This window comes from Chinchilla lanigera, unplaced genomic scaffold (genome assembly GCF_000276665.1).
Source record: "Chinchilla lanigera isolate Chin_1 unplaced genomic scaffold, ChiLan1.0 scaffold00089, whole genome shotgun sequence".
Classification (NCBI taxonomy): domain Eukaryota; kingdom Metazoa; phylum Chordata; class Mammalia; order Rodentia; family Chinchillidae; genus Chinchilla; species Chinchilla lanigera.
Genome location: NW_004955490.1, coordinates 4,567,318 through 4,586,091, shown reverse-complemented (window position 1 = coordinate 4,586,091; position 18,774 = coordinate 4,567,318). Strand labels below are relative to the sequence as shown.

At 35.2% G+C, this 18,774-nt stretch overlaps 1 protein-coding gene across 6 annotated transcripts in view; it reads left to right on the top strand.

The window, feature by feature from the left end:
• Pak3 (p21 protein (Cdc42/Rac)-activated kinase 3) overlaps nucleotides 1-18,774 on the top strand; it is a 294,919-nt gene that overhangs the window by 247,760 nt on the left and 28,385 nt on the right. For all 6 annotated transcript variants that reach the window (XM_013504549.1, XM_013504548.1, XM_013504547.1 and 3 more), the window contains 3 exons: nucleotides 211-274; nucleotides 17,888-17,936; nucleotides 18,248-18,360. In XM_013504549.1, the coding sequence (XP_013360003.1) occupies nucleotides 211-274; nucleotides 17,888-17,936; nucleotides 18,248-18,360 (226 nt within the window). The remainder of the gene's footprint in view (nucleotides 1-210; nucleotides 275-17,887; nucleotides 17,937-18,247; nucleotides 18,361-18,774) is intronic.

The window sequence follows — 18,774 nt, the reverse complement described above, 5'->3', positions numbered from 1 at the left end:
TTTCCCGAACATCATCAATTTTGTGGGAAAGCAGCATGGGTTATTATTACTACTTTAATATATTGCAATTTGTCTTTTAAAATAAAAAGTAACATTTTCCATGTAATTTGTAGAAATCATGTGGGAGTATTTGTCTAATGTTTTTGTCATTGACTTTCTCATCTTTATTATTAAAGGGAAATCAATCTATTTTAATCTCTCCCCCACCAGGAAGCATTGTGAGTGTTGGGGACCCAAAGAAAAAGTACACACGATTTGAAAAAATTGGTCAAGGGTAAGTGATTGTTATTTGAAATATAGTCAACCAATGAGTCAAGGAAATGAGCACCAGCAGCATATTAAAATTTAGTAACAGTGTGGATTCCTGATAAATTATGCTGTGTATTTCCTGGATTATATTTGTGCGTTACATTCTTGATTTTGGCCTTTCCAGCTGGCAGACTAACTGATAATTAACCTAGGAACACATCCTGCTGGAATCTTCAGTACTGTTGAAATGGAAGTAAATTTTGTAAGGACATTTTTTTCCGCATATAGTTAACAGATTCAAACGGGTTTACCTAGAAAAGGAATGGAATTATAGAAACATCTGTCTTTTATGAAAACTTCTTTATCCTGCTCCCCCACAAACACACACACAAACATCCATACGCACAATGTAGTTAAGATTTAATTTCTTTATTACATTGGAAAGTGATAGAATGAGGGTGATGAAAGTCACATTGAATAACTCAACAGTGGGCCGATTTGACTGAGTACGGAAGAACCAGATCAAAACTACCTAAACAAGATGGGGTACATATTTTTCACATAGTATACGTGATAAGATAAAGATTTCCAGGCCTCTTTGCCAGATATTTGATTCAGAAATCTGGCATGGACTCCAGCAATCAGAATTTTGCAAAAGTTCCTCAGATCATCCTGATCATCAGCTTGACAAAGGAGTCACAGTGGTTGGTCATTCACTAGAGCTAAAGATAAAGGAGTCATCAGTTTTGCAAGTCAAGTCTAGTGAGCTATCTCTCTTGGGCCTCCATATGAGATTACACAGGAGGGTATGAGTAGGCAAAAATGTTGAAACAGGGAAAGGTTTTGTTTAAAGAGCTGTACTGAGCTGGAGATACAGCTTAGTGGCACAGCCCCTGCCTGGCAAGTGCAAGGTCCTAAGTTTGATTCCCATTACTAAAAGACAAACAAACAAACAAACAAAAAGAGCTGTAACTTTCCGAGTTCATACACAAAGCTCAACTCATTTCATTTGTGCACAAAGGTAAATAACATAATATGGGTAGAAAAGACAATATTACATATTAAGGGGGCTCAGAAAACAAAAGCCAGATTTTAGATGTTATTGTAATTTGGTTGGGTCTTAGGCAGAACTAACAACAAGCGAGAGACAGGTATGCCACTTACAAGCAGCACTCCAGGTATTTGTTGTTCAGTAGGTTGGCTATATTTAATTGTTGAGCACGTGAAATGTGGCTAGTCCAAACTGAGATGAACTGTAAATATAAAATGCACAACTAATTTCACAAAGTTTGTATGAAAAAAGTATATAAAACATCTCATTGATAACATATTGGTTACATCTTGAGATGATGAATATTTGCATGTGTTGAGTTAAATAAAATTAATTTCACTTTTTAAAAGCTTTTAAAATATAGCTCTAGGAAATTTAAAAATAAGACATGCTCTGTTGGTTTTTAAAAATATTTCTACTTTCTTAATTGACACAATAATTGTATATATTTATAGGTGAACATGTTATATTTCAACACGTAAACATTCATAATATTCAAATTAGTATATTTCTATCACTTGAAACATTTATCTATTACTTTTTTGTGCTGAAAACATTCACAGTATTTTCTTCTAGTTTTTTAAAAATATGCATTATATATATATGTATGTATATATATATTTTCTTTTTTTTTTTCTTTTTGGTCTTCTTGAGACAGGGTCTTGGTATGCAGTTCAGGCTGGCCTTGAGCTCGCTTTGTAGCCCAGGCTGGTCTTGAACTTGCAACAGTCTTCCTGCCTCAGCCTCGCAAGTGCTGGGATTACAGGGGTGCACCACGACGCCCGGCCTATACATTAGGTTATCATTCATTACAGTCATCATACAATGCAATAGAACAGCAGAATTTACCTCTCCTAACTATAGCTTAGTACACACCCATTGACCAATTTTTCCCTGACTCTCCTTCCCCTCTACTTGCCCTAGCCTCTTGGTAACTACTGTTTGGCCCTCAACCTCTATGAGATCAACTTTTTTACATTACACGTATGAGTGAATCATTACACGTATGAGTGAACCTATGTGGCTTTGTGTTCTGTGTCTGGCTCATATCTTCCAGTTTCAACCCTGTTATCACAAGTGACAAGGTTTCATTTTTTTATGCCTGGAATAATGTTCCATTGTGTATATATTTTTTTTATGTATTCATTAGTTGGTAGACTCTTATGTTGATCCATTTCTTGGCTAGTGTGAATAGTGCTGCAATAAACATGGGAGTACAGATGTCTCTTCCTGATAAGAGGCACACTGGTTTCATTTTCTTTGGATGTTTACCCAGTAGTAGGCGTCCAGGAACATATGGTAGTTGTATTTTTAATTTTTTGAGTATCCTCCATACTGTTTTCTACAGGGGCTCTACTAATTCATATTACCACTGCGGAGGTGTAAGAGTTCCCTTTTCTCCATGTCTTCAACCGGCAGTTGTAACCTTCTGGCTTTTTTGCTGATAGTCATTTTTACTTGAGTGCGGTGATACTTCATTTTAGCTTTGATTTTCATTTCCCTAATGAGTACAGATATTGAACATTTTTTCTTATACCTATTAGTCATTTATATGTCTTCTTTTATGACATATCTAGCTCTATTTTCCACTTTTAAATTAGTTCATTTTTCCATAAAGTTGAGTACTTATGTATCCTGCATATTTATTCTTTATCAGATATATTGTTTGAAAATATTTTCTGTCGTTCTATAGGTTGTCTATTCATTCTGCGGATTATTTCTTTTGCTATTCAGAAGCTTTTTAATTTGCTGAAATCAAATGGGCCCAATTTTTTTTTTATTTCTAACTCATATTTCTACTAGATAGTACTGCCCTAATTGGAGGTTTACATGGGAACTATTATTTATTTATAAAGTGCTTTTTACATTTATTTGTGGGAGGTGGAAATAAGAGATATTGTAGTTTTGTTTTGGTCATTCACTCCCACTAAAACTCAAATAAGCCAAAAGTAGCATTGAATTTAAAAAGGAAAAAAAAAAATAAGAGGTGGTTTCAAGTGGCTCCCAGGTACTGAAGCAAGACTAATTCTTTCAAGGGTAAAGATTAGACCACCAAGCAACTTCAAATACCAAGGAGATTTCTCCTGGCTGTTATTTATAACTCTAGCTGTTAAAGGTGAAAAGCCAAGTTCTTTTTCTTTTTTTTTTTTTTTTTTTGGACCTTCATAAAGTCTTTGTAATCTAAAATGAAAAATTAAAGCAGTGATCCTTCTTGACTCTGCAGAAATATTTATTATAAGTTCCCAGCAAGTTCATCATTTTAAAGAATGATAAAACCCATATTTCTCATAGGCCCAACAAACATTTCTACAAGCCCTTTGAAAATAAGAACAGCCTATTTTATTCATCTTATTCAATCTCTTTCATTATCTAGCACAGTACTTTGCACTTAGTAGGCCCTCAAAACAATTTTATATAGTTATGATCCACTAGGGCTAGGGATATACTCAGTGGCACAGCACCTGCCTGCAAAGCTCAAGGTCCTGAGTTTGATTCCTGGTACCAAAAAAAAAAAAAATCATCAGTTATGATCCACAGCCAGGTTTACTTTGGTCAGACTCAAAGTTTAACTACAGAGATACTCCTATTTGCCATTTCCTTGGGACTATTTTTGCCTCAATAAATATTTGTTGAACTAATGATAACGCTTGTCTTTATAGCTGTCCCTTTTTTCTAGGTCCTGTGTCATTTTGTGTGTATATACATGTCTGACTTGCTTGTTCTGTTTCTGCCTGTGTTTCTCTTGTTTCCTCAGTGTGGTCTCATCTCTTTTTGTCTGTGGCATTGACTTGGTCTTTGTCCTCACATATGCATATCTGTCTTTTTAATGCATGGTGGTTATATCTACTACCAATTTTCACATATGTAGCCAGCCCAAATGGTAATAATATAAAATCAAAATATATTTTAAAAACAACTTTTGAGCCAGTTGTGGTGGAACACATCTGTAATCCCAGCATTTGAGAGGCTGAGGCAGGAGGATCGCCATGAGTTCAGAGGCAGCCTGGACTGCACAGTGAGTTCAAGAACAGCCTGGACTACACAAAGGGACCCTGTCTGGAAAAAATGAATAAATAATTAAAAATAAATATTAAAAAGTCTTTGAGAGATAAGCTAGTAGTTTAAATCTATTTATTTACTGTGATTTTACCATTTGCTTAATTTACTGATTTTATATTTGTTCTTAACAGAATCTTCTCTATTAAGCCTTGAAGTGAACTAGAAAATTTTTTTTCTCTTTAGATAAAGGCCATTTATATTTTAACTTTGTTTTTACTTACATGGCTCTCAACCAATTTTGCATAAATTATTGGCCTAAGACAAACTAGTTTCAAATCTCAATATATAGAACTTTTATTTTCTTTTTATTAAATTTGGGTTTTTTAGTGTTTGCTTTTGCTTTACCTTTTTTTATGGTGACTTTTAAAATCATGTCAGTAATCATTTGGTACTAGGAATCATCCACTCTAGCATTCCATTTTCAGCTTCAGGGAGTATAATAGCTCACTCCTGGAACAGGATTTGAGAAAAATCTCTGCCTTAATTAATCACTCTCATCTAGTTGGAAAACTGAATTTTTCCGGTATGGGTGTCTGCCATCCTAGCATGCACCTCTGGGGCAAGAGAGTCAGGCTCTATCACTCATAAATCAAATTCAGAATTTCATGTCTAATCATTTGAGGCCATAGCAGTAAGCTGAAGGCTAAAAATTACATTAGGTCACTCGATTTGCTGTGAAGTGTTTTGTACTTAGCCTCCAAATCAGACAATTAGAGTAGATGCACAAAAAGTTGAAGTGGAAAGCAGGAAGGCAGGAAGGAAGGAAGGAAGGGATGGAGGGAGAGAGGGAAGGAGGGAGGGAGGAAAGAAGGGAGGAAGGAAGGAAGGAACTCAGCAACATAAGTTTGCCAAAAAATATATCTGGTGGAAACTAAATAATCTTCATTCACGAGGATACTTATTTAAAACAATATATTTTATAAATAAAGTAAAGTAAGACAACAAAATCAAGTATTTATATTCGATCAATAACCATGATTCGCAATCCTGTAATAATTCCTAAATAAGCAGTAATTATGTAACTGGGGGTTGAATCTACTCATGGTGGCAACTGTCCTCAAGATTTCTCATTAATATATTTGAATTCATTTTAAGGGCTTTTCTTAAATAAGAATGCACTGAAAAGCAAACCGTTTTGGTTGTTCAGGCTCGTATTTTATTTTCTTCTCAACAACATAACAGGAGCATTTTTGTGAGGAAGAAGTTAGAAGGAATGGCTTAGATCCAGATTAACACACATCTTTTTCAATCCAGTGAACTTTTGCTGAGTGCCTGCTTTTCTGGATTAGTTGCTTTCCTGTTACTGAAACAAAATACTCAACACCCACAATTTAAAGAAGTTTATTTTGGTTCATGGCTTCAGAGGGTTTAGTCCATGCACAGTGTGCTGGTTTCAAGGCAGAAACAGCATGGAGGAATTTCTGGTGGAGGAAAGCTGCTCAGCCCATGGCAGCCAGGAAGCAGAGAGAGCAGGGAGTTGCCAGAGACAAAAATATACCCTCCCAAGTTATGTCTGCAGTGACTCACCCCTTCCCACTGGGCCATACCTCTTAAGAGCACATTCATCTATGAACTCATCAATGGACTAATCTACTGATGTGTACAGCACCCCCATGACCAATCACATCTCCAAAGCCTCACCTCTGAATACATGAGACTTTGAGGGGGAAATTTTTTAATCTAAATCATAGCACCTACTATATGTGATGCAGAATAGTAAAGAAGGGGCCTCTTGGAGTCCACAGTGACCTCTGTGTCCATGAGAGAAAACAGAGAGAGATTGTATCAAGAAGTAAGCTGACTCACATCCATGTACATGGCTTTCCCCCATTTTTTATTCGCAACTCATTTTCACTGTCATTTATCCCATGAATCCCACTTCAGCTGCCCTCGTCTTAATTGGTCTTTATCTCTTCTGTCCTGAACCCTACAGATTATACCTATGCCAGCGTGTATTTACTCCGTATATCTCAGCTTGTCTACAAATGTAAAATTGCTTGAAACTTTGAAGATCAAAGATAAATAAAGTGAGAGATTTGGGAAATTTTGAGGAAAAAAAGAACCAAGATTGTGAAACCAGAAAGCTGTGGACAAATTATTTAATTTCTTTAAATGTCAGTTTTCTTATTCATAGTAAAGCAGAACATATTTGCTTTAAGTCTATGAAAATGTAAATAAGAAAAAGTATCTAATAGTACAGTACGTGGCATACAGTTGAGTACTCAGTCAGTGCTAGTTATCTTTGGCAGTGAAAAATGAACCACATACTATTATTAAACAAAGCAGAATATTGGAATGCAAGTAGAAAGAGCTAAAGGGATTGCAAGGAGGAACAAGTAATTTACAGCCATTTAGGGGCTATGATAAAACATTCTTAGAGGAGGGTATGTTTGAGTAGTGATATGAGAATGTGGAAGAATTTAACAAATGAAGATTGTGGAGAGTTTCATTTGAAAGAAATCAAATGAATATTTAGGAATTTTAGAAATCAAATCAAACCTATTTAGGCAATAGGTTTCATTCACTTTGGAATCCCTAGGTCAGTGGCACACCTTTTAGAGATTTCAATGATTAGAGCAGCATGTGTGCCACAGATTCACCACATTCCTCGGGTCTGCAACAGTGTCTGGTATAGAATAAATTTTTCTTTCTTTTTTTCTTTCTTTCTTTCTTTCTTTCTTTCTTTCATCTCTTTTCTTTCTCTCTCCCTTTTTTCTTTCTTTCTTTCATTTCTTTCTTTCTTTCTTTCTTTCTTTCTTTCTTTCTTTCTTTCTTTCTTTCTTTCTTTCTTTCTTTCTTTCTTTCTTCTTTCTTTCTTTCTTCCTGTTCCTGCAATCGTGAAGATTGAACCCAGAGTCTTCACACTGAGCTATATCCCCAGCCCCCACCCCCACCTCCACTTCCTTTTTTGAGACAGGGTTTGAGTTGCCCAGGCAGAACTCCAACTTGCCATTCCCCTGCCTTAGCCTCTCAGAGTTCTGGGATAACTGGAATCAGCCACCAGACACCCCTTAATACTCAGTATTTTTTGAGTGCACATTGAGAAGACATAAAGAATGATATCAACAGCACCAGCTCTATAGACAATCAAAAGTCTGGTTTGGCAGGATAGTGAACTAGAAATAATGCTACAAAGATAGTTTAGCAGTATATTATGAAACACTGAAGGATACAGACTACATTGTGTTCTTATTTGTTTAATTCTTTTGAAGAGATAACACTTGGATATGATATAACATTCGGAAGGTAAAGAAGAATAGACAATAAAACGCATGTCATTCCACCACTTGTCTTTCAGCCTCCCATTTTTCTTGCACAGAAGTTTTCAGAAATTAACTATATTAGTTTCCTATGGAATACTGTCACTCATTTTCTGTGTACATGCCTGCAAACACAGTCCCAATATATGCTTAAATATGAGAAGACACGTGAAACACTTCTTAATTTTTTTACTCAACTGAATACATAACTAATTTATAAATAAATGGTTGAATATCTACTTATGGTGTTTAACTTGTTGATTTACTTCTATTTAAATATTTAAGACCACGTTATATAAAAAATATATTAATTTGGATTTTTCTGCTCTCACGTTTCACAAACAATAGTCTCCAAAATCTTCCTAGAACTCTTTAACATCATTGTTTTTTTAATCACTGCAGCCCTTTTTTAGTCTACCAGTGGTTATCAAATATATCACCTGACTTTCACCTAAGATCATTGAGAATTTAAGTTCACATATGATTCTGCCCCAGATATTTTATTACTGTCACAAATTTCCCAGTCACATAACACTAAGATGATTGTTTTCTGAGTCTGTCCTGTAGATATGTATTTAGATCATCATAACATAATTATCAACTATATCACTCCTTAAAATTTCTATTGCAAATTTACATAAAAGTAGAGAAAATAAGAGGAACCCTCTTATTCCTATCACCCAGGGTCAACATTTATCTATAAATAATTTTAATAAAATCAAAATACCACTTTTATCAGTCAAAATGCCATTAAAATAACCTACAAAAATTAGCAATTACATGATATTATCTAATTTCTATAATCAGAATTCTCCAATTGCTTTAAAATGTTATTTTTATAGTTGATCTATTCAAATCAATAGCCAAACAACTTCTAATATTGTATTTGGTTGTGTCTTTTCCGCCTGTATTGTAAAGCAGCCTCCAATCATTTTCTGCTACCACTGACTTGCTGAAAAACTGGTCATTATCTGGTAAAATGTACCCCTTCTTGATTTTATCCTAGTTTTGTTTGATGTCATTAAACTTCCTTGTCCATTCCCTGTGTTTCCTATAAATGGAAGTTAACTCCAGAAGCTTCAATTAAGGTTTACACTTTGTCAAGCCTTCATCATAGATGGTGTTTTCTTTTATATCACATCAAAATGCATATTTTCAGATAGTCTTATCTTTTTGTGATGAGTAGATCAATCAGAATATTGAACAGGTAACTGTGCCCTCCTATGTAAAGTTCCTCATCAGCTTTTCATCCAATAATTTCATCTGTTGATGACTGTTGCTAAAATAAGCATTCTGACTGGAACGTAGTAATTTTCTATCTTGTTTTGTTTTGTTTTGTTTGGTTTGGTTTTTCTCCGGTACCGGGAACCGAACTCACAACCTTGCGCTTGCCAGGCAGGCACTTTTGCCACTGAGCTAAATCCCCAGCCCGTACGTAGTAATTTTCTAAATCTAGCATTCCTTCCATACTTAATACCTAGAATATTTTCGTTGAAAAGAATCATACTTCATCAGCTAGGGCTTTGCAGTTACACTGAAATATGGGTCATATGAGGAAAGCAAGATACATTTTTCATTTTTTTGTAGAGTTGACTATCAAACTGAAGACCAAATTCTTTATTTTTTAATTGCCAACTTTCAGTGTGAGGAACATCTGAGTTACTACCAAAATATCCAGTTAGGAGTGTTTTGATTGATTTATTTTAATGAGGAAAGAAGATGTTCTCTTTTATTTAAAATATTCTTATCAACTCATGGTTTTTGTATTTTGAACTTTTAAAATTAATTTGCATTCATCATTATTATTTTTAATGATAAGATTGTCCCATCTTTGGCTAATAGGGGCCCATTTCACCACATTTTATTTTTCAAAGAAATCTTTTAAAGTCTTAAGATATCTAAAACTTGTGATTATAAGATCATACCCCGAGAAATAACTTATTCTGTTCCTTTCTTTCCAATTCTGACAAGTACTCTTCATGAGCATCTAAAATAAGCATTTTTGAGGCTATTTCAACATAATATACCCATCCAAAATTTACTTTATTGGTAAAATTAAATGAATACAGAAAAATATCACATTACATGACAAGTTTTATAAAGATTTAGATATAAGGCACCCCTTTTGCTATGAGAAAAAAATCCTTTGCTTTTTATTTTGGCGTATATGATGTGTCTCCCTTCCCTTCTTTCTTTCTGTCTCTTTCATATATATTTCTTTTTGCTTTGGGTACTATTATAGATTGAACCCAGGGCTTTGCACCTAGGCAAGTGCTATATCACTGAGCTTCTTCCCCAGTGCTTTTTTGAAAATTTCATTTTGAGATAGGGTCTCATTAAACTATCCAAGCTCGGCTCAAATTTTTAATCGTCCTGCCACGGCCTTCTAAGTAGCTGGGATTTCAGGTGCACATCACTGCATCCTGCCGTTGTGGGTACAGCTTTAACACAAGTGGTAACATGTAGCTTCTTTTCTGTGGTTTAGTGATGCTTCCATATTAGTAATCATTATTTTTAATAGTTGCACAGTGTTCTGTTGCTTGGATGAACCATGATATAGTTAACCAGGCCCCTATTGGTGGACATTTAGTTTGTTTCTGATATTTTGCTATTATGACAATACTTCAGTGATGATCTTTTTGAATAAACAATTCATACCTATGCAAATTTATCATTATGCTAAGTTGTTAAATGTAGAATTGTTAGGTGAAAATATGCATGCATTTATAATTTTCATGCTGACTTTCCATAATTTTCCATTTAACATACCATCAACAATGTAGGAGTGTGTCTGTTAATGCCTGTCTTTCCCAACACAGCTGTATTCATTTATTTGGGATTGTAGTACGATGATAAAAACCCATTCCACCATGATTTTTAAAGGGAAAGATGTGTAAGAAAGAAAGTCTAAGATGGAAGTGTGTGGCAAAACTTAAAGAATGTATTGTCCAACTTAGTATAGCTGTATAATATCTATATAATGCCAAAATATCATGTCTTTTCTATACGGATTAGTTTAGCTGTGCAGATACATTTGACAAAAAGTGACAATGGGAGCATTTCTTGACATAGAGATAGACATCTGGACAAAGGAATTTTGTAAAATATCTGGATCTTTGCCAGTCACAATATGGTGGAGTGACAGTATGCTGAATTCATTGGTAACTGCCAACAAACATTGTTACTAGCTCTTAGGTAATCAAACTCAGTCTCTGTTCCTTTAAAATTCTGAAGACATGAAAACAAATATATCATATTAAATATTTTCCAGATTTATCTCTGCTTCTCAGTGAGGAGTCCCCTGCTTATCACGCAAACATGAAGTTCCTTTACTGGTGAATGGTTTTGTATCTTGTTTGTTAAAGAATTTGATGATTAAAAGCTTGGTTTACCAGTGTATACAAAACAATGTATACCTAAGAAAGCAATGTATACATCATGGAAATCAAGGATAAGTGCTGAGAAGAAAACATCTAACTTGGATTTCATTTGGTTATTACTGTTGATAAAACCATGGGCAAGAGCAGAAGTGATGTCTTATGTGCTTATAGAAGTTAGCCTTTGGGTTGGCCCAGCCACCCAAAAAGTGTTTGCTTCCTCATTGGGTATGTTTTGGGCCTCAGGAGGTAGAACACTGCTATAAAGCATTAAAGACATGTAGTCTGAGTTCTATAATAAGATTTGTGATGGAGGAGATTGGAAATACATTAGTACTTGTGAAGAACAATGCTATGGTGCAATGGAAGATGCCCTTTGCTCTACTTAATGCTCTTAAAGGCACTGTGTTGTGTGCTATTCTTTATAAAGAAAGATTTTGCCACTCAGTCAACTACCAATAGTAGAGTTGGCCTGTAGGTTTTTTTTTTTTTTTTTTAGCCATGGTAATGAGCTTGTATTAAGTCACCTTCCCTCCTTTCCTATCCAGGCTCTCTTGAAATCAGTGGTTCAGACTGTTAAGCAGATGCTTAGAATTCATGTTGGAGTAGTTGAGAGCTATCTGCTTTTACAGGGATTAAACTCTGCAACTATGGCCTCATTATCATTGGACTGTAACCCACTGAGCTCTCAGGTCTCATGGCCATAATGTATTACAGCTCTATTTTAAAGTAGGTGACCATTAGTGCTCTGGGAAAAGTCATGCTCTAGCTAATGAACACAAAATTCCCTATTAAAATTTCTAATCCTACTAATTAAAGATTATACCACCTGGCCCCATGGCATTCTGTATACTTAGAAGAGTAGGAAAGTAGCATGAGTTTTACATAATTTATTTTGTTTACCTTAGATATAACTTTTGCAATCTAAGTTACACAAAAGAAAACATTCTAAAACTACCTTTTTGAAAAAGTTATTCCATGCAGTGCTAACACTGTTGTTCCCCATTCCTGAGACCTACAGGATTTATGTTTCAATAAAATAGTGAGTTGTCATATCAAAAATATATATGTGTATTTTTATATCAAATGTATTAATATAGTGAGATAATTTATAGATAATGTCATATGAGTGATAATTTTCTTAAATATTCAGCAGAAGATAAGATTAGCCCTATAAACTAACCCTAAGTTCATTCCACTGTCAGCAACGTGACAAATCTTAATTGAGTCAGCAAACAAGAGAACCACCTTGTATGGTTATATCAAAAGGATCAAACATACTATGTCCTAAAATAAACTAGATTGTTTAAAAGGAACATGTGGTATACGTATGCAGAAAATTAGAGGCAAAATAAATATTTTGAGGAGGCAGCTTAGCATAACACATACAATGGTGTGCAGGAGAAGTATCATGACCATGGATGAAAAATGCTGAAAAACTATCTATATTTTTTATTTTTTTAAGATAAAAGGACAGAAACATATTAACAGACACACAGACATTTATAAAATAATACAAATACAATACAAGCAATACATAAAGAAACTGCTCAAAATGAAAATCTATCTTTAGAAACATAAAATGAGAGTAAGAGCATAAGCTATGGAATCAAACAGATGCATTTTTAAGCTGAGTTGCAAACTGTAACTAAAGGCAAGCCATTTACCATTTCCCAGTTTCAATTTATTCATTTGTAAAATGAGGATAATAGGGTTGTGTAGGGTGAGCATTAAATGAGATCATGTGTTTACAGAGAGCTGGCAGAGAAAAATCCCAGTAAATGATATAGGCCTTTCTAGAAACAACATTAGTGAACGACTATATGTGAAAAAAAAAGAAAAGCAACCTAGATGGAGATGAAATTCCTGACTGTAACCTCTCTAGCACCACATTTATACATGTAAAACCTTAAAGGGGAGCATTGCCTATCTTTTAGCCTTCCTCACTTTTATTCCCACTAGATTTATCATAGACCTCATTGAACCCTCTAGTCCTCTTACCCACTCTCCCACCCTCGGTCTGAGAAATTTTTCCTATGCTCAATTTCTTGACTGCTTCTTCTAATCCATTTCCTTGCTGAAATCAAAGTGATTTATCTAAACTATCAGTCCTACCATGTTGGCGCTTTGGCAACTACTTGAGATCATCATTTGACATAAGCTATTAGCAGAAAACCTCAAAACTTGATGAAAAATGCTGATAATTAAACTGGCTAGTCTTGTGAGGAAAAGGGGGAAAATAGTGAATTGTTTGTTACTTTGTAGTCCTTTTGGGCTGGGTGCCAGTGTTTCCCTTGGAGTACTGTGTACTTGGCAAGGGGAGGCTGTTGATAAAGCATCTAATGCGATGCCAAGAACCAGCAGTACTGCTCATTACACTGTAATTGATGATGAGGCCCAACGGTTGAGCAATCTGTTGATTTAATATTCTTTAACCATTGTACAGGTTAACTAAAAAATCTCTAATTCAGTTAGGAGAGTTTTGTTACTAGCTGTGTCTTAGCGGGCATATACTTTCCCCTTTGGGGGCTTTGGATTTCTCATATGTAATAAGTAAATTAAAGAGAGAGAATGATGTCTTCTATTTTCCTTTCATTCTGAATAATGCATAATTTCTTTGCATCATTTAGGGACTGACATTTGGAGAAAACAAAATCTTCATCATAAATAAGTGATCCTCCTAGAGCAATCTGTCTGTAGTATAACCAGAGTGCAGGGATAACGAACATCAGTGTAATTAAGTGGCCAGCATAAAAGTCAAACTGAAAGAGTTGACCATTTCAGCACACTAGTCCCAGTATGCCAGATAAGTTCAACCCTCATCCTGTCGGTTTGATTTGGGGCATCTTTATGTCCTAAAATGATGAAAGATCATGGTGTTTTTATGATAGTGAATTGAAGTTTTATTTGATAAATATATGCATTGATATAGCTCAGTATGCCCCCAGGATATTATAAAGTTTGTTTTTGGGGAATCAGTGTGGCATACAGTTAGCTTGAAGATTGTTTCTTTGGAAGGATGGACTGTACGTACTACCATACATCTCTTATTACTTGGTAAGGGTTTCACAATGTCACCACGAAAGACTGCTTCAGTTACTTATCTCTATGCACTGCAGGTTATAAATAAATTTGAAAATTGTACTGATTGTATTAATAATTTTTCATAATGTATTAAGCAAAAATACTTAAAATTGCTGTGTAAAGTTTTTGATCAGCATTTGATACCCAGCAAATCATGAGTTAAGCTAAAAGAAAATAATATGGTGTTTGAACTAGCTTTCTTTTTGGGGTTAAGAGCAGAATATATTTACTGAGGGAAAGAAAGCTTCTGTCCAAGAGAGGGACAGAAGGGGGCCCGAGTGGGTTGCCCCTGAATTAACGTTATCTTAGGTAAATATTGAGTTTCTGTTATGCTATTTTGAAAATTGTTGACCACAATTTGGAAAATTAATTCTATTAGGTAACAACCAACCAAATAATAATTGTCATCACTGCTAATATTTACTGGGCAATTATTACAGGCCAAAAGCGTATATATTTTAAGCACTATATAGATTTAATCCCCTTTTATCCTGAGCCACAGAGACATTAAATTATTTCCCTAGGGTCACACAACTAAGAACTCGGAGAATTTGAACTAGGGGAGAGTTCCATAATGGGAATGAAGGCTACTATTCTCAGTCCAGTAATCAATAATGACAGTGGTCTAATAAATGATTCTTGAAGGAGACCGAGATTTCTTCAAGAAGAGACTCATTTTTATTAGCTTAGTCTGCAATTGTTGAAATATAGGAATATAGTAGAATTGTGGTACAGAGAATGCAAAAGATAGAGCTGTGTTCATTTTAGTTGAAAGTCTGAAAGCTGGGCAAACCACTAACTTACCCAGCAGAGCAGTGAGTTCTAGCCACCTAACAGCATGCCCAGATTCAAGTGTGGTAAGTAAATGGGAGCTATATCACCATTTTAAGATAGGAACCAAGGGTGAAGGAGTAGGAAAAGCATGGGTTCCGCTTTTGGTACCAAAAGCATGCAATTGCCTAGATGCAAAAAGGGGAAATGAGAAAAAACTTCAATTTTAGTTAATAATCAATGACCTAGAATTTCAGGCTCTTTAAACCTCAGTGAATTAGGAAGCTGTGGCATTTCTGTACCACTGAATGTCATAAAACTCAAGATACTGGGATTTCAGGATTACAACTCTGGCAATTTTAAGACAATAAAATAATGAAGAGAGTGTGGGCCAAAAAAAATCCAAGGATGTAAAAGGTTGAGTTCCGGACATGATAAACAGTAACCACCCCACCCCCTTGCATTTCAGGTCAATCCCAACTTTAGCAACTGAGACAGGGGAAATGGATTTGGGGCCTGGAAGGACAGTGGTGAATAAGGGGAAAGCCACCTGAGCTGGTATTTTGGGCCTCTGTATGGAGCTTTAACCATTTCATTTATTTTCTGTATTCAGAGTTCCAGCATATGGTTTTATTTGATTTTTTTATAGTGTTCCAAGCTTAAAAGAAAAAGTCAAAACCACTTCCCTATGGGAAAAATAGAATGTGGAACCTCTACAAAGTGTTCCAATAGATCACCCTTAACCTCTGTCCTTTGGGAAATAAAGACATGCTAGCAAGGATTTTTGGCTGGGAGATTGGGAGGAGCCAACCAACAGCTCATCCCCTACTATGAAACTAGTAACGAAAGCAGTAAGAACAAAGAAGCAGCAGCAATTGCTGTATTAATCATCAACCTGATCTGGGACCTGGGCTAAATGCTCACATAGGTTATGCCATTTGATTCTTTGCAGTCCTATGAGATTGGTACTACTGTTATCTGATTTTGAAGACACCATCACTCTTGCAACTCAAGAAGTTGTGTACATGGCCTCAATATATAGCAATAAACCAAAAAAGGTGCTTAAAAATCATATTTTGCAATTAGGTTTAAGTAGTTGCTCAGCGCTTACTGCAGCTGAAATACATACAAGATTGAGATGATCTATTCCTTTTGAGCTCAGAACAATTCTGAGGTAAGAAGGGCAAATCAGGTACTGTCCCCTGAAGTCAGGAATGTCTGATAGCTTATTCTCAATGTTTCATGTTGATTGAAGTAGAAGAAATGTTTCCTTTACAGAAAGGGAAGTTCTTATTAAGTTTGCAGATTTGCATGGGAATATTTTTATCAATGTGTACATTCAACAAATATTTATTGGCAGCAGTTCTATGCTCTAAACCCATAATTTGGGAATACAAAATTGAGAGAATGGTTTATTTGATATAAATCTCCAGCCTAAGAAACTTCTATAATTACCAAACCCCGGTTGAGTGGCACCTATTAAGTGCATCCCAGTTAATGTTTTAGGCTATTTCCAACAGGTATTTTAAGCCCAAGCAGCATACCAAAGGCAGTATAGTTCTTCATTACCTTTCGCAGATTATTACTGTCTTTGAACCTTAGGTTCCTTATCTATAACATGAAGATAATAGACTTGCTTTATATATAAATGTGATGATCCCAAAAATAAATTATATAAAGTTTTTATCACAGTGTCTGACACAGCTTGCTCAGTCAGTGTTTACTGCTATCACTGTCTCCATGTGAGAGGACTGAAACTCAGTCAGCAGAAATGACTAGCCGAAGGTCACGGAGCCGCTTGACAGTAGACCACATATTAGAACTTAGAACTTCTGTAACAGTCAAATATTTCATAAACTACACTACCCATTTTATTTTTGGGGAGAGGGTAATGTAAACTTCCCAGGCCTATGAAAAATGTTTTGATTCATCCAGGAAGAAAAACTACAAAGAAATGCATGACATAAGAAAAGAATTCCTGGACTCAGAAAGCAAAATGGGGAGTAGAGAGTAAAGAAGAAACAATTACCAAAAAGTTTAGATCACAATGATGGAGCATTATAATACTTAGGAATCCCAGGACTGATTTCTATCCTAATTCCTTTATTTACCACAAATGAAATTGATTGAGTTGTTTTTTCTTTTTCTCTAAGGAGGGAGTGGGAGGCGATCTGGAATGCAGGTACAATGTGCAGAAAAGTCCATTAATTCAGCTTTATTATATAACGTCTACGTGCAAAGCAAGGGAGAGCTGTAATTGGGGCTAGAGAGCAAGCATAAGTACTACCAAGGCTGAAAGAATGATAAATTTCAAAAAGATATTTGGCTAGAGTGCTGTCTTACAAAGGTTGTTGAAAAATTTAGCCAAAAGAAAAACAATGGCTCGATAGAAAGGCCACATTACTGTTTCTTTGCATAGCTACAGTACTGAGCAGCGCTGAGAGTGACCAATTCATTAGAAGTTATTCTCAAATATTGAAATATATGAGAAGAGGCTCTCTGCCCCAATTTAAAAAGTTAATTTACAGTTGCCTAAGCAAAAATGATGTACTTTTTTTTCCTAAGTTATATTTCAGTTTAATCCAAGCCCTAGGATGTTGAATGTTGCAGAATCCAAGAAATATTTGGAATAGTGCAGTAGTTTCCTAAGAGGAACAAAGCCAGTTTACTCAATTCATTATTGCATAGAGCGTGGTCCAGGAACTGGTGCCAGAAAGTCTGACTGGAGTTGCTAGCCTGCCGCAAGGGATACAATGTGATTGTTTCAGGTGCAATTACTATACAAGGAGGTTGTTCCAGCACTGTGTGTTTAAAAATATGCCAATGTTTAAAATATATTAACATATTTCAAATACGTTAAGATTAAAAATATGTTAATATCTCATGTTAAGTGTTCTTACCACAATAGTGTTAAAAGTTTCTCCTGTTTCACAGGAGAAAAGTTTCCCCTGTTGAAAATAATTACATACTATGCAAATAAAATATATTGGTAATACTTTGATTGCTTATTCATTTGATCATTTTCATTTTCACAGGGCATCAGGTACTGTTTATACAGCACTAGATATTGCAACAGGACAAGAGGTAAATGCTAACATTCAATCCTGATTATTATCCCTTTATTCATACTTATCAGGTTTCCTCATTAATGATATCTGTGCCTGAAAAAAGTAGGTAGAACTGGGTTGAAATGGGAATTTGCTTCATTGGTGTATAAAGATCTGAAGTGGGTGGTCTATTCATGATTGACCAAAGAGAAAGGGCATGGGTTTGTGGTACAGAGAAAGAGCTTAGTGAAGAATTTGTACTCCTCACACTGTGTCCCCAAAATATTGATATTTGTGTTGATTGTAACAAAATGTAATTCATTCTCATATTTTAATTGTTGGATTTAGGTGGCTATAAAGCAAATGAACCTTCAACAGCAACCCAAAAAGGAATTAATTATTAATGAAATTCTGGTCATGAGGGAAAATAAGAACCCCAATATTGTTAATTATTTAGATAGGTAAGTGTTCTCTCTCATTATGTACCTGTTTTCTTTTAGGAAGCCATTTTCATGGCAAATTATTTTATGGCAGAATTATTCATTTAGCAATAATTCTACAAATATATCTTAAATACTAACAAGTGATGGATTGTGAGGTCTATTGCTGAACTTGCCCCATGTATGTTTGTCTACCCATCAAAACACTTGAAGAAATGTTCTAGGGACTTGCTTCTCAATATAAACAATTGGTGTAATTTCTTTTTGAGGTGTGTGGTTCCATATTGGCAGGAAATAGACACTTGCATACAGGGAAAAGTGGTGATGTTATAAACATTTCAGCAGACGTTTGAAGCCAATCTAATCTCTGAGAGGCTATGTGAAGAAGGCTGACTACACTGGCCCTACTTTAATGGGGCTTTGTGATTAACTAAT